The sequence below is a fragment of the Mesocricetus auratus genome, unplaced genomic scaffold (genome assembly GCF_017639785.1).
Source record: "Mesocricetus auratus isolate SY011 unplaced genomic scaffold, BCM_Maur_2.0 Super-Scaffold_100044, whole genome shotgun sequence".
Taxonomy (NCBI): Eukaryota; Metazoa; Chordata; class Mammalia; order Rodentia; family Cricetidae; genus Mesocricetus; species Mesocricetus auratus.
The window spans coordinates 1,190,001-1,208,955 of NW_024429221.1; the positions used below are offsets into that span (position 1 = coordinate 1,190,001).

At 44.9% G+C, this 18,955-nt stretch overlaps 1 protein-coding gene, 1 non-coding gene and 1 pseudogene across 6 annotated transcripts in view; all 3 read right to left on the minus strand.

The window, feature by feature from the left end:
* The window catches only part of CUNH11orf54 (chromosome unknown C11orf54 homolog), a 30,262-nt gene extending 11,344 nt beyond the window's left edge, over positions 1-18,918 (minus strand). Inside the window, exons 1-6 of one of the 5 annotated variants that reach the window (XM_040735227.1) lie at positions 18,792-18,918; positions 14,893-15,040; positions 7,358-7,456; positions 3,558-3,631; positions 3,283-3,384; positions 542-718 (exon numbers count right to left, since the gene is read on the minus strand). In XM_040735227.1, the coding sequence (XP_040591161.1) occupies positions 542-718; positions 3,283-3,384; positions 3,558-3,631; positions 7,358-7,456; positions 14,893-14,947 (507 nt within the window). In that variant the 5' untranslated portion in view covers positions 14,948-15,040; positions 18,792-18,918. Of the gene's footprint in view, positions 1-541; positions 719-3,282; positions 3,385-3,557; positions 3,632-7,357; positions 7,457-7,920; positions 7,979-14,892; positions 15,041-18,638; positions 18,768-18,791 lie in introns of those variants that run through there. The other 4 variants (XM_040735228.1, XM_040735230.1, XM_040735229.1 and 1 more) reach the window with 4 other exon arrangements.
* LOC121135891 lies at positions 9,979-10,102 on the minus strand. The gene has a single exon (XR_005872996.1). It is a non-coding gene; the product is annotated as a small nucleolar RNA SNORA24 (small nucleolar RNA).
* LOC106022311 lies at positions 13,354-14,884 on the minus strand (annotated as a pseudogene).
* Positions 18,919-18,955: the final 37 nt, after the last annotated feature.

The window sequence follows — 18,955 nt, forward strand, 5'->3', positions numbered from 1 at the left end:
TAATGAGTGAAGACATGCTTACAAGGTCTCACTTCCTGCAAGTCTGGACGAGGTTTCTCTACGTTCTTGGGTGCTTTTGGAACTCCACTTCATTTCTCAAGTAGCTGAAGGGGCTCTTCTTTCAAGACCGAAGTCCTCACAGAGGCTGCTGCTGAGATCCAGCGGGCATGCCTTCTCCTTATCTCTCCTACTTTTGTTGCCACCACTTGTAGCACAACGCTGGCTACTCTGAAATCAGTGCCTATTTACTGCCTGAAGTAGGTGTAACACTGTTTTATGTGAGTGACAATACCCTAGACTAGTATCTTGTTACCTTCTACTCAGAAAAGTGTGCCATTTACTAACAGTCTTAACTTTGGCTTTAAAAAGATTTTGTCTTTCCCTGTACTGTTCTGGATATTTTATTATTTAATTAGTTGGGCTCTATAAAAGCTTTGGCATGGGCACATCTCATTTTCCTGGGAGAACTATATTGGGACAGTGAAAGCTCAATTGTTGCTATCTGAGACGGCATAAAGAATGTTCTGATGGACGTAGTCACCTTGCCAGGTTGGCCCTCACTGGCAAAAAGATTAGCCAGTAGTGCGCATCCAAAATCGTGATATTTTTGGCTGTACTTCTCCAGCAGGCACCCTCCATCTGCAGGGTTAATTCGGGCAAAGTAGCTTCCGTTCACAGGACGGTTGTTTTCACTTGCTGTCTGAACAATTGGCATGAACTGGAAATAAAAAGTTAGTTTTAGTTTAGTAATGAGTACAAATGCTTTCTCAGACTTTAAGAAATTTTACCCCAGGTGTCTTTCCCAACATTTTCACATATTTTTGTGGTACTGAAGACTGAACTCAGGCCTTTGTTCATGCGTGGGCAGGGGTCTACCACTGGCCTACCTTTATTTCAAATTGTAATCTAACCAATCAAGAACAACACAATCACGCCCTGGTGCCACTTCAAGAGCAGGCTAATTAATGGTCTGTTGGGGAGGAGCTTTACGGCCCCGCCCCGCCCCGCCCCACCGCCCAGCTGCACTACAGTGAGCAGCGGTTTCACCCTGTCTTCCTCAATGTGCTTCTGTCTCCAAAGGACCAAATCAATGGGGAAAAATCAGCCACAGATGGAAACTTCTGAAACCATGAACCAAACAAGTGTTTCCTTTTAACTGTCTATTTCCATTATTTTGTCTCGGCTGTGGAAATCTAACACAACCATCTTCTAATACGGTTTTTGAATGTAGAGTCACTTATTTTGTGTGTGTGAGTGTTTTGCCTGCACCTATGTGTAGCATAACTGGTGCTCACAGAGGCAGAGGAAGCACTGGATCCCTGTACCTGGAGGTACAGATGGTTGTGAGCTGCCATGTGGGTGCTGGGAACGGAGCTTGGGTCCTCTAAGAGCAGCCACTGAACCCCTGAGCCACTTCTCTCGCCATCCCCAGGGTTAGTTTGTGTTTTCCTTTTTCTTTTTTTGAGACAGGGCTTCTCTGTGGCTTTGGAGGCTGTCCTGGAACTCACTCTTGTAGACCAGGCTGGCCTCGAACTCACAGAGATCTGCCTGCCTCAGCCTCCTGAGTGCTGGGATTAAAGGCATGCGCCACCACCGCCACCAGTTTTATAAAAGAGTTGGAGACAACTCTTGCTGAATATCCTAGTAACTTGCTATGAAGGCTAAACTGGCATGGGACTTACAAATTTAGATACAATCCTCTTGCCTCAATTCTGGTATTACTGTGTCTATCACAACACCTGACAAAATGTCTTCTTATTTAATTAATTATATTTTGAGATAGGGTCATATTCTGTGATCCTGGCTAGCTATTAGATCAGGCTGACCTCAAACTGTAGTCCTCAAGATAAAGTTCTGAAAACTATTGGTATCTATGTACAACAGGCCACCTGCAAATAGCCATAGAAACTACAGAATGTTCCCTCTCAGCACTGACCAATGAAAATAATTGGTACACAGGTATTTCATGCCAAAATATGACTTTGAGAAATTCTCCTGATTATTCCCAAATGTCAACCAATCAGAAACCATCCCATATCTACTGATGTAATTCTGTAACTTTTTTTTTTTTTTTTGATTTTTGAGGCAGGGTTTCTCCGAGGCTTTTGGAGGCTGTCCTGGAACTAGCTCTTGTAGACCAGGCTGGCCTCCAACTCAGAGATCCGCCTGCCTCTGCCTCCCGAGTGCTGGGATTAAAGGCGTGCGCCACCTACGCCCAGCAATTCTGTAACTTTTGTCTTTAAAACCTAGCAGTAGACAGGGAACGTCACTCCCTCTGGAGGCTGCTGCGTCCGCTTGCTAAACGGGGTCCCTGTCATGGGTGGATGAACAATCATTAAACCTTGCTTTTGCAGTTTAGCGAGTCTGTTTTTCTGGTGGTTTCTGGGGACTTCACAACTCGGGCACAACAGTGTGCAGTGAACACGGCAATCCCAGAACTGAACTGGAGGAGGATTGTGAATCTGAGGCCAGTGTGGACTCCGCAGCCTGATTCCGCCTCAACAAACAAGGACACCAGCCGGGTGGTGGTGGCACACACCTTTAATCCCAGCACTCAGGAGGCTGAGGCAGGCGGATCTCTGTGAGTTGGAGACCAGCCTGGTCTACAAGAGCTAGTTTCAGGTCAGGCTCTCCAACGCTACATAGCAAACTCTGTCTTTAAAAACCAAAAACAACCCCCCTCCCCCAAACAAGGACACACACACACACCTACCTACCTACCTACCCTTTTGGCTTAATCTGTCCCCTAAAAAACTATAAAGTAAAGGTAGGCTTCATTAGCATTGGGTCAATTGGAGTATCCACTTGCCCAAATCTGGAGAGTCATCAGCTATTTACAATTCACTCAAAAAGAGCCGGGCGTTGGTGGTGCACGCCTTTAATCCCAGCACTCGGGAGGCAGAGGCAGGCGGATCTCTGTGAGTTCGAGACCAGCCTGGACTACCAAGTGAGTTCCAGGACAGCCTCCAAAGCCACAGAGAAACCCTGTCTCGAAAAACCAAAAACAAAAAAACAACAAAAAAACAAAAAAACAATTCACTCAAAAAGAAGGTGGTTTTGTTTTTTTCTTTGAGACAGGTTCTCCCTTCTATAACCCAGACTGGCTTGGAATTCACTATGCAGCCCACGATGGCCTTGAACTTGCACAGTCTTCCTGCCTCAGCCTCTTAAGTGATACAAGTACATGGAGGAGCTGCCACTCCCAGCTAAAAGCAGATTTTGACAGGCCATTGAATAACTGAAAGGTCATGTGAACAAATTAACAACGCTATACATACTGACCTCAGAATTGAATCCAAGTGTCTGAAATGGACCAGCCCCTGCTCCAAGGATAAAAGCTCCAGGCAGCTTTATTTCTTTTGCAATCTCATTTAGGTCATAAACCTATAAAAATGAAGAAGTTATTGGAGCTGTAATACAACAATTTCCTGATTTATGTTTTACAACAGTCCACTGCTTCCTTGCCTGCCAGCAACATTCACCGGTGGCCTTGGTGACAGACAGGAGTCAACCCAGTTTCTATAGTCTGTGACTACAAAGAATAAAAGCATACTTACTTTTGTTTTGTTTACAAGAGGCATTAAGTAAGGCACACCTCCTACTTCTGCAATTCTAGTTTGCCCACAGATGCCTAGAAAACACAAGCCATCTTAAAAGCATGCAAACATATCATTCAAGTATAGATTCCAGAAGACACGAACTTAGTAGGAACAGATGTAAGAACCTCAGTGTTGGAACTAACAGAGATGAAAAGATGAACGTGGTCCCTGCTTGGTCCTGCTTCAACTCCACTGACATCACCCATTGCGACTTGGCGGCTGATGGTATACTGACAACTGGTTATTGAGAGGGCAGGGGTCAACTTTTGGGTGAAATTTCTAGAATTCATCTGTCTAATCCCTTAAAAATCTCCCTTCACCAAGGGCATTTTCATTTTTTAAAAAATCTTCTTTTTTGGCATAAATTACATTTAAAATTTCAAAACATTTTGCTTTGGTAGAATTTTGTTCTTTTAGATCCATACTGAGAATTTTTTTTTGAGTTGTATAGACAAATAGATAACCTTTGGATGCTAGGATGTGTATTTATCTATAGTTGTGTAGTATTCTGTTGTTTTTTTTAAGATTTATTTATTTATTACATATACACTAGATTGAGTCGTAGATGGTTGTCAGCCACCATGTGGTTGCTGGGAATTGAACTCAAGACCTCTGGAAGAGCAGTCAGTGCTCTTAACCTCTGAGCCATCTCTCCAGCCCCCAAATATTCTGTTGTTTTGTGGAAGGGACTGAACCCAGGGCTAAAAACACTACCATTAAGCTGTCCCCTCCTCCAGTTGTCTACTTACATTTTAATTTTAATTTTAATTTTTTTTAGTTTTCGACAGGGTTTCTATGTGTAACAGCCCTAGCTGTTCTGGAACTTTGTAGACCAGGCTGGCCTCGGACTCACAGAGATCCGCCTGTCTCTGCCTCCTGAGCGCTGGGATCAAGGGCGTGTGCTACCATTGCCCAGCTACATTTTATTTATTAAGTGATCAATTTTATGTGTATGTGTATATATCCAAGTGTGTTGTATGTATGTACAATATATGTAAGTGTCTATGTGCCTATACCGCACATGTATGCCACAAGTAGAAGCCAGAGACTTGCTCTACCTTATTCCTTGAGGGTCTTTCACAGGACCTGTGAGCAAGCCCCAGCAACCTTTTGTGTCTACCCCAGAGTGCTGGGGTTATAGGCACACATGGCTACTTCAGGGTTTTATGTGTGTGGGGATCTGAACCCGGGTCCTCGTGCTTGAGCTGTTACCCACAGAGCCGTCATCTCTCTAGCCCCTCCCTCTACTTACATTTTGTCTTCATTGCATTTCTTTTGTGTGTGTGTGGTGGTGCTTGCCAGAGGACAACGGGTGAGAGTCTTCCCCTTCTACCATATGGATTCTGGGGATCAGACTCAGCCCATTGGGTTTGCCGGCAAAGGCCTTTACCTATTGAACCATCTTGCCAGCCCCTCTACCTGCATTTTAAGTAATTATTATAACAATGAGGTGGGACACGATTTTGGAGAAGGCACTTCTTAAAGCAAGAGTAGAAATTATCTTTTACTTGAGAAGTCTTGCAAGGATATCATTCCTTGAAATACATGTCATCGCCCTACTGTTATAGAGGAGAGATGCAGTCTTACAGGTGCCTGCCTTCTGTGTTTGGGGAGGAGCAGACATTATCCACAGATTGTGCATTGAGACACAGAGACGCTGATGGCTGGTGGAGCTCCTACAGGCTCTTAGCTGTCGGGAAAGGTAAGAAGGGAGCCACGGGCAGAGATATGCTACACACAGCTGACAACTCCTAGAGAGCTCGTTGAGACAGATTTCACAGGGGCTAGATCCTGGTTGAAATGAAAAGATTAGATGAAAAATTCAGAAGATTATACAAAACAGGTGGAGGCAGTGGGAAAGGACTCTGGAAAAAGCATCACAGAGAGTCTGCTATACAGAGAAGGGCAGCTAGAGAAACAAACGACTCTTTCCAAAGTGAAAATCAGAACCCACAGATTGATTACATGGGAGAAGAAACAAGAGGGGACTTTAGTTTGCTCATTCACAGGGTTGAAGGGGGGCTGGAGAGATGGTTCAGCAGTCAGGAGCATGGACACTACGTTTCCAGAAGACCTGGGTTCAGTTCCCAGCACCCATGCATCTCCAGTCTGACTCCAGTCTCGGAGCACCTGTGAGCACCTGTGAGCACCTGTGAGCATCTGTGAGCACATGTGAGCATCTGTGAGCACATGTGAGCATCTGTGTCCTTTTCTGTCCTCGATAGGCACCAGGCATGCACAAGGTGCACAGTCACACCTGCAGACAAAACACTAGCACACATAAAATAAATGTTTTCAAGCTTGTCTCTCATGGTTTCAAGGTGTCAAAAGAGACTGCCATCTGCTCTATTTATAATCCCAGACTGTTAGAAGACTGTCCTCCCCCTTCCCAACAGGAAGCTGAACTTTCATATTTAATATGTCTAAGGATGTAAAGATGTGGTACATTGTGGGGCTTAGTTCAGGTGTTGAATTAGTAGACACAAGAGGCAGGACTAGCATCTAAGAGTTCCAAGCAGATTACTTTTAACCAAATATGCCAATTAACATAATAAAAGAAACAGAAAAAAAAGCATGTTTTTTTTTTCCTTTTTTGGTTTTTTGAAACAGGGTTTCTCTGTGGCTTTGGAGGCTATTCTGGAACTAGTTCTTGTAAATCAGGCTGGCCTTGAACTCGCAAAGATCTGCCTGCCTGCCTCTGCCTCCCAAGTGCTGGGATTAAAGGCACGTGCCACCTTCATCACCAGAGGGCAAAGTTTAAGGTTAAACTTTGACCACACCTGCATTTGGCCTTGATTATGACTGACCCTGAGTTTGCTAGCCTCTTGTAAGCTCATTTTCCCATCAATGAGCTGGAGCTAGCCCTTACCTGGGAGTGCTGCTACCACAGTGTGTCTAATCCAGTCTGTCACATGCAGAGTGTTTTACCCAACAAGTATTCAATCCTCCCTCTTCTCACTTCAAACTTGAAGGGTCTAAACATTTAATAGATGAATCAAATATACACCTAAAAAGGGGCTTATTTAATTTTAAATCATGTATATGATGTGTGTGTGTGTGGGGATATGTGCTCAGGAATGCAGACTCCTTTGGAGTCTAGAAGAGGGCCTTGGATCCCTGGAGCTGGAGTTACAGGCAGCTGTGAGCTACTTGATGTCGGTGCTGGAAACCCAGAGTTCTCTAAAAGAGCAAAAGTGCTTTTAGCTGCTGAGCCGTCTCTCCAGCCCCCAGTATAGGCCTCTTAAGATACTTTCTGAGCTTGAATAAATAATGCAACCAAAACTTAAAGGAAGTTTTGTTGTTGTTGTCGTTAAGATGTATTTATTTATTATGTAAACAGTGTTCTGCCTTCAGGTATGCCTGCACATCAGAAGAGGGCACCAGATTTCATTGTAGATGGTTGTGAGCTACCACATGGTTTCTGGGAATTTAACTCAGGGCTTCTGGAAGAGCAGTCAGTACTCTTAATCTCTGAGCCATCTTTCTAGGCCCCTAACAGAAGTTTTTATAAGTCACTTGGGACGTTAAGAACAAAATTCTTATGCTGTCAAATCTTAGCCTACTAAGCATGTTATATAACCAAACCACCAAGGGTTATGAACACATCTGAGGGCATACAATGAAATCTGAACCACAGAAATTAGCTAAACTGTGCCTGAAAGTTTTAATAACAGCCTTTATTCATAGAGGAAAATAATACTGGCTTCTGAAAGAGTCTGAAAACCAAAACTTGTTTTTTTTTAAAGACAACAACGTACCTTTTACAGGAAAGGTAAATGGCTCCTTTGTTAAATCTGGGCAGTCAACCACAGAGACCTGGACATCAGCAAAGTTGTCCTTCAGTCCCTTCTGCAAAACTAGTAAAAGACATGCAAAGGAGTTATTTAACATTAGATAAAAACTTGACCACCATATACTAAGTCTTCCTTCAAAGTTTCTTTTTTAGACTCAAAACCAAACTTACTATTAAAAAAAGGGGATGGGCAGGGATGGTGGTGTGTGCCTTTAATCTCAGTACTTGGGAGGCAGAGGCAGGTGGATCTCTGAGTTCAAGACCAGCCTGACCTACAGAGTGAGTTTCTGGACAGCCAGGGATACACAAAGAAACTCTGTCATGAAAAGCCAAACAAACAAACAAACAAACAAAAACCCAAAAAAACAAAACAAAAAGAGGATGGACCCAGGGCTTCAGCAAAGCACATAGTCTACCAGTGACCTGCACCACCAACCATCAGTGGCTTTACTGATGGATAAAATTAGATTTTGACATGGTCCAGGATATAATGTATTCTATGACATATAAATACCTATAATTACTAACCTTGGTGCAGCTGTTTATAGAAGAATGGCCCCCATAGGTGCATAGATTTGAATGCTTAGTTACCGGGAGTAGACCTGTTAGGGAAGGATTAGAAGGTGTGGCCTTGCTGGAGGAGGTGTGACACTGGGAGTGGGCTTCGAAGTTTCAAAAGCCCTTGCTTGTTAGGTCCTGTCTCTCTGCCTCTGCCTGCCGATCAGGAAAGCTCTCATGCCTGTCTGCTTCCCACCATGATGGTCAAAAACCTGAAAAACTGAAAGCAAACCCCAGTTAAATGCTTTCTTTTAAACGAGTTGCCTTGGTGCCTTCACTAAGCCCTGGGGATGTCTCTCTTTTTTTATAATGTGAAGGACAGTTCTCATGTCTTGTCATGGTGTCTTGTCACAGCAGTAGAGCAGTAGCTAGGGCATGAAGAAGGGAAATTGACTGCACACAGGTAAAGGCTAGCTTCCCTCGAGGAATTAAAACAAAACAAACCTAATGAAAGGATTTCAAGCCAAATATCTAGTGGAGTTACAGACAAGTGTTGCGGGATATTTCATCACATTGTAACCCCAAAATTGTGATATTTAAAGAAAACTGACCATAGGTCAAAAGGCAGAATAAGCAACCAGTTGACTGGAGGTAACCACAGAGTAAGGGGAAGTCAGTAGGCCAGAGAGAGAGGCACAGGAAGCAGAAGGGAGGGGCAACTGGTTAGAGGAGTTTTTGTTTCAGACAGGACAGGAGAAAAGTCTCTTTCTGAGAAGTTGGTGGAGGAGGAAGGTCAGGAAGGTAAGCTGGATGCTTTCTCTGCCTCTCTGAGCTAGCAGGTTCTCACCCCAGCATCTGGCTCCAGAGTCTTTATTGGTAAAACAAAAAGAGAGCCCTGGTTAAAACAGCATCTGCCAGCTGGGCGTTGGTGGCGCACGCCTTTAATCCCAGCACTCGGGAGGCAGAGGCAGGCGGATCTCAGTGAGTTCGAGGCTGGGCTGGACCGACAGCCTCCAAAACAATACAGAGAAACCCTGTCTCGTAAAATAAAAACAAAAACAACAACAACAACAACAAAAAAAAAACAGCATCTGCCTTTCTGCGTGGAGGTGGCGGAGACAGCAGCACCAGGGTGTGCAGGCTCCCTCGGCTGCATCATCAGCAGGGAGGCATCAGCGGCTGTGTAGGCAGATAAAAACAACACAGGAGACCTCCAGCCACACCAGCCAGACACAAGAGTAGACACTGCGTGACCTCCCTTTGTGTCAAAGGTGATGGATAATGGTAACCTCTGGGGATAGGCAGGCTGACCGGAAGGCCCATGAGGGAGCCTACTAGGGTACTGGATATATATTCTGCTCTGAATGGCAGTTACTTGGTTAGAGTTTTACTTCTGTGAAGACACACCATGGCAGCTCTATGAATGAAAACATTTAATTGGGACTGGCTTACAGTTTCAAGGTCCAGTCCATGACTGTCACAGAAGGAAACACAGTGGCATGCAGGCAGACACGCTGCTGGAATAGGAGCCAAGAGTTCTACAGATGAATCCACAGGCGTCAGGCAGACACGCTGCTGGCTGGAATAGCTGACAGTTCTACAGATGACGAATCCACAGGCGTCAGGCAGAGAACTGGTTTGACTTCTGAGACCTTAAAGCCCACCCCAATAGTGACACCCTTTCTCCAGCAAGGCCACACTTCCTAACAGTGGCACTTCCTATGGGCCACGTATTCAAACACCCGAGTATCTGGGGACCATTACTATTCAAACCACCATACATAAGTACAGGTGCTCACATTTTGCAGATGCAATACTGCATTGTAGGCACGTTATGCCATACTACAAACATAGAAAAGCATAGTGCCTTAACACTCCAGAGCTTTTTTCTTCTAGGACTTTATTTTACTCGGTTTTTTTGAGACAGGGATGTCTCACTATGTAGCCCAGGATGTCCTGGAACTCATTACATAGACCAGGCTGGACTCAAAGTCAGAGATCTTCCTGACTCTGTTCAAGAGACATTTTAATAATAATTCATAAAAGTATGTCCAATAACCTGGCATCCCACAGCTCCTTGCCAGTGAAGAATGATACTTGTGAAAGCTAGAATCTGATACCAATTAAATGAGTGACAGCTTGGCCAACAAGAACAGACTCTTCTATGGCTATGAAGGGAGACTGCTACAGTGCAGATCTATTTAACAGAAATATATGTACTTCATTGACTTATAGGCTGTGCACACACAGGTACGTGGGACACACACACACACACACACACACATGTACAAGCTAAGATGCATGTAGAGATTAGACATCAACTTGTGGGGGTTGGTTCTCTTCTTTCATCTGAGGGATGGAATTCAGGTTGTCATGTTTGTGCTGCAAGCACCTAAATTCATCTTATGAGCGATACATTGTTAAGGCTCAAAAATATATTATAAGGAGAAAGCAATAAAAAAGCAGGTACATGTTTGGTTCAGTCTCTTCAAGAACACGTTAACTACCAGACAGCCTACTGTGAGAAGTAAGGGACATTCATAGAGACAGGTTACCACAGAACGGAACCTAACCACATCGAGGACAAGGTAGATCCTGAGACACCAAAGGCTTGAGTGCAAACCTTCTGGGCTCCCTTTTGCGCACTCATCCATCTCTTTTCTTCTCTACTTCTTAAAATCTTGTTTGAACAAGATAAACAAAGCATAAGAAATATCCACAGACAAATTTAAGTGAGTTGACAACCTGTGAATGAGGAGGCAGGGCAAAGTATATTTGGGACAATGATCAATACTCAGTAGTAGACTATGATCAATACTCAGTAGTAGACTATGATCAATACTCCACAGTAGACTATGATCAATACTCCACAGTAGACTATGATCAATACTCCACAGTAGACCATGATCAATACTCCACAGTAGACTATGATCAATACTCCACAGTAGACTATGATCAATACTCAGTAGTAGACTATGATCAATACTCCACAGTAGACTATGATCAATACTCCACAGTAGACTGTGATCAATACTCAACAGTAGACTATGATCAATACTCAACAGTAGACTGTGATCAATACTCAACAGTAGACTGTGATCAATACTCCACAGTAGACTATGATCAATACTCAACAGTAGACTATGATCAATACTCAGTAGTAGACTATGATCAATACTCCACAGTAGACTATGATCAATACTCCACAGTAGACCATGATCAATACTCCACAGTAGACTGTGATCAATACTCCACAGTAGACTATGATCAATACTCCACAGTAGACTATGATCAATACTCCACAGTAGACTATGATCAATACTCAACAGTAGACCATGATCAATACTCAACAGTAGACTGTGATCAATACTCAACAGTAGACTATGATCAATACTCAACAGTAGACTATGATCAATACTCAGTAGTAGACTATGATCAATACTCCACAGTAGACTATGATCAATACTCCACAGTAGACTATGATCAATACTCCACAGTAGACCATGATCAATACTCCACAGTAGACTATGATCAATACTCCACAGTAGACTATGATCAATACTCAGTAGTAGACTATGATCAATACTCCACAGTAGACTATGATCAATACTCCACAGTAGACTGTGATCAATACTCCACAGTAGACTATGATCAATACTCAACAGTAGACTGTGATCAATACTCAACAGTAGACTGTGATCAATACTCCACAGTAGACTATGATCAATACTCAACAGTAGACTGTGATCAATACTCAGTAGTAGACTATGATCAATACTCAGTAGTAGACTATGATCAATACTCCACAGTAGACTGTGATCAATACTCAACAGTAGACTGTGATCAATACTCCACAGTAGACCGTGATCAATACTCAACAGTAGACTATGATCAATACTCCACAGTAGACTATGATCAATACTCCACAGTAGACTATGATCAATACTCAACAGTAGACCATGATCAATACTCAACAGTAGACTGTGATCAATACTCAACAGTAGACTATGATCAATACTCAACAGTAGACTATGATCAATACTCAGTAGTAGACTATGATCAATACTCCACAGTAGACTATGATCAATACTCCACAGTAGACCATGATCAATACTCCACAGTAGACTGTGATCAATACTCCACAGTAGACTATGATCAATACTCCACAGTAGACTATGATCAATACTCCACAGTAGACTATGATCAATACTCAACAGTAGACCATGATCAATACTCAACAGTAGACTGTGATCAATACTCAACAGTAGACTATGATCAATACTCAACAGTAGACTATGATCAATACTCAGTAGTAGACTATGATCAATACTCCACAGTAGACTATGATCAATACTCCACAGTAGACTATGATCAATACTCCACAGTAGACCATGATCAATACTCCACAGTAGACTATGATCAATACTCCACAGTAGACTATGATCAATACTCAGTAGTAGACTATGATCAATACTCCACAGTAGACTATGATCAATACTCCACAGTAGACTGTGATCAATACTCCACAGTAGACTATGATCAATACTCAACAGTAGACTGTGATCAATACTCAACAGTAGACTGTGATCAATACTCCACAGTAGACTATGATCAATACTCAACAGTAGACTATGATCAATACTCAGTAGTAGACTATGATCAATACTCAGTAGTAGACTATGATCAATACTCCACAGTAGACTGTGATCAATACTCAACAGTAGACTGTGATCAATACTCCACAGTAGACCGTGATCAATACTCAACAGTAGACTATGATCAATACTCAGTAGTAGACTATGATCAATACTCAACAGTAGACTATGATCAATACTCAACAGTAGACTGTGATCAATACTCAATGTATCTTAACCTATTTATTTATTTTAATGTGTGAGTGTTTTGCCTGCATGTATGTCTGTGCACCATCTGTGTGTCTGGTGCTGAAGGAGGATAGGAGAGGGCACTGAATCCCCTAGAACTGACAATTACAAACAACTATGAGCTGCCATGTGCCTTCTGGAGACAGAACCAAGATCACCTGAGTTTAACCAGTGCTCTTAACCACTCTCTCTCCAGCCCCAGCAGACTGTATAAAGAATATTGTTAATATTGCACCTCTCCGCTGGGAGTTGGTGGCGCACGCCTTTAATCCCAGCACTCGGGAGGCAGAGGCAGGCGGATCTCTGTAGACCAGCTTGGTCTACAAAGTGAGTTCCAGGACAGCTTCCAAAGCTACAGAGAAACCCTGTCTCGAAAAACCAAAAAAAAAAAAAAAAAAATTGCACCTCTCCCCTGCTAATTTTCATTGCATAAAGGTGGTAGCAACAACATCACTGTAAATGTTACATGATGGTTACTTCTAGGAGAATAAGCCGAGAAGGAACCAGCACTAGGGCTAGGAACAAAAAGAATTTTGAATTTATCTATAATCATCTTTCAAAACTTTAAAACGTGTCAATATGTAGAGAGGCCTGGATTTTATTTTATTTTTTTAAGCACATCTCACATTTATTCCCTTTATACAAGGATCCTGAGGATGACTAGCGGGAGTAGGGACTGCCTCTTAGAACCACCCCAGGAGTCTTTGGCTGATCAGCTGGGATGAGCTACTGTAAACCCTCCCTTATCATCCTGGCTTGTCACAATGCGAGGAACAACGGTTTTCCAAACCCAACTACAAGTTTCTCTCGGCTCATCAGGGCATTTTATTAAACTTGCTCAGGCAAAAGTCTGCTTCTCTCCGCGTTAGAAACAACAATGGAGCGCGGGGTGGGTGTGTTCTCAGAAGTCTCGCTCCCACTCGTCCGTGGGGAGGAGGTGGTGCGTTTGCGCCCTCTTGGACTTTGGGTTGGTGCATCACAGCGTGCACGGTGCAGCCTGGGTGCCACAGCACGCCTGGACCCTTCTTGGTGAGGGCGTGTCTGATCTTTCACGGTGCATCAGGAAGGTTTGGCTGCCTCTCTGGACATCTAGCTCGCTTTGCATCAGATGAGCTCCCGATCTTCCCCCAACTGTCCGGAGGGACCCTTCTCTGGGTCTGTCACCATCTATCGGATCGCGTCTCCTGCGGCTCTGTGCCTTCACAAGGACTCTTTGGGCCATCGCTATCGTCCAGCTGGTCCCTAGGGTTGCCGCGTCGCCGGGTTCCTCAGTCGGGTCCCAAGGGCGCACGAAGATACCCATGGCCGTGGCGTGGCCGGAACGCAGCAGCTGCAGCTAGCGCCTTCCCCGGCGGTACAGATACTCGGATACGCAGCACGTCGGAGCGCGCAAGGCTGGCGTGCTGCCGGAATTCGGCTCGCACCCGTGCCTCGGCGCCCGGTTTCCCCTGCCCGGCACACAGCAGCTCTCGGTACAGGCTCAAAACTTGCCTCTGCAGCCGGCTGGGCCGACTCATGACCGCTGGGTCACGGGCAGCAGCCGCAAACCTGCCACAAGCACCGCCCGGACACACACACAGTCCCAGGAAGTTAAAAAAGGAGGACTGGATTTTAAGGTATTATATGCAGTTCTGTGTCATGCTAAGAATCTTGAAATTAAACTATTTCTATTTTGTTAAGATCAGATGGGCTAGTAAATGTAAATGCTTATAAATAACATACATAAAATATTAAAGGTTCCTTTATTTTTTGAGATACAGGATTTTGAATTAGAGAAATAAAAATACTGAACAGACATGAAATGGAAATTTCTGTATCAAAAGTACCATTTCAATAAGATACAGATAGGTAATTAGCTACATATGTATCTCAGGGATCTTTTGGTTTTTTTTTTTCCCCTGGAACAGTCCATAAAATCCCAAGGCTAGTCTGGAGAGATGGCTCAGAGGTTAAGAGCACTGGCTGCTCTTCCAGAGCACCTGGGTTCAACTCCAAACACCCACATAGCAGCCCACATCTGCCTGTAACTCCAAGATCAGACACTCTCAGGCAAGCAAACAGACAAAACACCAATATACATAAAAAATAAATTAAAAGATCCCAAGGCTAACATTTTTACCTTCAGCAAGCTCCTCCAGACTTGGCACATGAAAAGAAAACTCAATACAAGCCATTTTCTTTCTTCCAAGCAAGGCTGCTCAAACACAGCTGCTGGCTAACTATCACGAGAGTTCACACGGCACCAGCACAAACAGTCCTTGGGGGTTCTGGAAATGCATAATAGAGTCCAGTTACTTGATGAAGGCAAAGGCCACAGAGGTTCCATGTCCTCAGAGTTCACTTATGTAAGGAGGGCAAAGTGCGCCAAGCTTCCCTTAGAGCCCCAGACACAACATCATGTCCATTCCACGTGACAGGTGAGGGACCTCGTTCCTACTGTCCTCTCTTCCTTTTAGTCCATTTTTCTATTTCTCCCCGTCCTCCTTCCTTCCTGGCAGTGTTGTATGTAGAACCCAGGGCCTCAGCTTAATACTATAGTTGAATCTGTCTTTTCCATTTCCATTTGTTCAGTACTGAGATGGAACCAGGGCCTCAGGCATGCCAGGAACACAATCCTGCCGGGGGCGGGGGCGGGGGCAGGATGGTCTCTGTGAGTTCCAGGCCAGTCTGATTTACACACTGAGTTCGAGGGCAGGTAGGGCTACATAGAGAGACCTGTGTCAAACAACAGCAACCACAACAAACTCAAAAGCAGCCCTGTAAAGCCAGCCTGCGCCCCTCTCCCAGGCTGAACCAGCAGTGAAGTGGGCCCTTCCCCTAACAAAAGGAATGTGTTCCGAGCGAACCTGCAGCACCGACCACATCTGGTCTTGCTTAGGCTTCATCGTCTCTTCCAAGTATACTGCACACAGTGAGTGCTCTATTAGAATGCTGCACACAGTGGGTGCTCTATTAGAATACGGCACACAGTGGGTGCTCTATTAGAATACGGCACACAGTGGGTGCTCTATTAGTTAACCATTATGCAGTTATGATATACCAGACTGGTAAGGTTCAAGCACATGTCTGGCTTCACAGCTATGCAAACCGTACAGTCAGACACAGGATCCCATATTCATACAAATCTACATGTATCAAACTACACAGACATATTCATACAAATCTACATGTATCAAACTACACAGACATATTCATACAAATCTACATGTATCAAACTACACAGACAGGTTGGGGTTTTTTGTTTTTTCTTTTTTGGGGGGGGATTGAACTCAAGGCCATGCATACTAGCAAGCTCCCTATAAGTCTAGGCCAACAACTTTCCATTTGAACTGTGTTAGAAAACTTACAGGATATTGAGCCATGAGCAGAGCCAAGGTATGCCTTCCATCATCCCTGGTACCCATTGAAAAAGGTGGGGTTGTTTTTGTTTTTTTGAGACGGTGATTCTCTGTGTAACCCTGGCTATCCTGGAGCTCAGAAGCTGGCCTGCCTCTGCCTCTTGAGTGCTGGAAGTGGAGGTGTACACCGCCACCACCGACAGGGCTTGATAAGGTGTTTGCAGTGTCCCTTTAGAACTTAATCACAGTAGACTTGTCATGTTTGAGTGCACAGATAGTCAGGACTGCAGAACTCCAGATTACAGGCAAAATGTGCAAAGATCAGGCAGTAAAAGGAAAGCAAGTAAGTTAGTTTGGAACACGGATCCAGGTATAGTAACAAATACATAACTTGTACAAGTTAGGGAGCAGGAACCCAAACTGCAGGGATTCTGTAACAGGGCCTTATGATCTTAGTAGGTCCTAAGACCTTAGCACAACTGACCCCATGATGGAAGTGTCATTAAGGCTGTAAAACTCAGCACATAGACAGTGCCACCTGCCAAAACTAAAACAAAGACCTAATCCATCCAAGTCCATAGCTCTAAGACAGTCTCTAACTGTACTAACCTTGCATTTTATCTTCTGTTGTTCTGCTTGGTTAACTGTTATGTTAACTGGAGTATGTCAAACCACGACAGGATTTTTGTGCTTAAAAGCTCACCCTGACAAAGGCTCAGGGCTACACTGGGATCCTGAGCACCCAGTTGGTTGCTGGCAGACTAATAAAGTCTCCTATTGGCTTTAACCTATGTCTGAGCACTCTTCTCTGGTGAATGCCCCACAACAGTTCTGCTCTTAAGTTCTTTTCTTTTTTCAAGACAGTTTCCTGCAACGCACTCTGTAGACCAGACTAGCCTTGACTCATTGGGAGCCGCCTGCCTCGGCCTCCCAAGTGGTGGGATTAACGGCGTTCACCATCCATCAGGCCTGGATGCTCATTAAGTTGTGTTTTGTTTTGGTCTTTCGAGACAGGGTTTCTCTGTGTAGTTTTGTAGACCAGGCTGGCCTTGAACTCACTGAGAATCTCCTGCCTCTGCTTCCAGAGTGTTAGGATAAAGCGAGGCGAGTCTTGGCAAGTTCCATGGCGGGCAGGACCCAGTGAGGCTGAGAGACTAACACGCCAGGCGGACAGAGCTTAAATGAGACGTTTTATTGGAAAGGGAGGAAAGAGAAAGGAGGTAAAGAGACGAGAGAGAGGAAAGAGAGGAGAGAGAGAGAACAGAAGAGGGAGAAAGGGAAAGTCCTGTCTGCCCCAGGGGAACAAGGGAAAGACTGCGTGTAAGTGGGCAGGGGTCTGTCTTTTAAAGGGGTCCTTTGCATCTGTGTGCAGACTATACAAACATGGAACCCTGGGCTGACCAGGACACTGCCTGGGTGGATTCTGCCAGGTGACAAGGGCAGGCCAGTGTAACGCCTGAATCCTTACCCCAAGTGCTGGGATTAAGGGTGTGAGCCACCACCGCCTGGCTGCTCATTAAATTCTTACGCATCCGCAGTGCACAGCATAAAGACGCTAAAACTTGTACTAATAGCCGGGCGGTGGTGGTGCACGCCTTTAATCCCAGCACTGGGGAGGCAGAGGCAGGCGGATCTCTGTGAGTTCGAGGCCAGGCTGGACCGACAGCCTCCAAGACAATACAGGGAAACCCTGTCTCGTAAAACCAAAAAAAAAAAAAAAAAAAAAAAACTTGTACTAATAATTCCAATTTTTCCTTGCTTATGGGGAAATCATATTTCCAGTCAGAGTCTTGCCATGTAGTCTGGGCTGGCCTGGCCATCCTCCTCCCTTAGACGCTCCAGTTCTGCGATTTGCCATGGTGCTCCGCTATTTGTCTCTTGTTTTGAACAGGACCCTGCATTTTGAGTTTGCACAGGTCCTTTGGTAACACATGGGCCCCGAATGTGACAGTCCTGTCCTGGAGATTACAGCGATTGCACTGACTGCTCCCAAGTACAGAGAGACCTTACTTTTTTTTTTTCCTGAGACAGGATTTCTCTGTGGCTTTGGAGGCTGTCCTGGAACTAGCTCTTGTAGACCAGGCTGGTCTCGAACTCACAGAGAGATCCGCCTGCCTCTGCCTCCCTAGTGCTGGGATTAAAGGCGTGCGCCACCAACGCCCAGCCAAGACTTTACTTTTTTTTTTCTTTTTCTTTTTGGTTCTTCGAGACAGGGTTTCTTTGTATTGTTTTGGAGGCTGTCCTGGAACTCACTTTGTAGACCAGGCTGGCCTCGAACTCACAGAGATCCGCCTGCCTCTGCCTCCCGAGTGCTGGGATTAAAGGCGTGCACCACCAACGCCCGGCTTGACACTTGACTTTTAAGGCGTGTCCAATCATAAAATGATAATAACCTCAGGGCAAGCTGCTCTGCGGGCTTGCTAGTCATTCAATGCAGAGGTGCAGCGTGGAAAATAACCCAAAGTAGCTCACTACTGAAAAGAAAGTACTGTAGGGATAAAAACCAACCCCAACTAAACTGCCTTACACTGTTCAGTGAGCTCAGGATCTGAAGGACGCAGCCCAGGCCTGCTGGAAGCCAACTCCTGGAGGGTGGGGTGCCCAGAGCGCCTGGCACCCTTCCTCCGAGCGGGAACTCGGCGCGCTGTGGGCTCGGCCCCCACAGCGCACGGACGCTCACCTGACCCGCAGTGTCTTCACGCTTGCAGGAATGCCTTCTTTTCAAACTCACTACACAAGTTCGAGGCCCTGCTCCCCTCGGCCAGCTCGAAGCCTAGGGACCAGCTGGGTACCGCCCCTCCCGGAAGCCCCGCCCACTCCATAGTCCACCCACAAGCCCCGCCT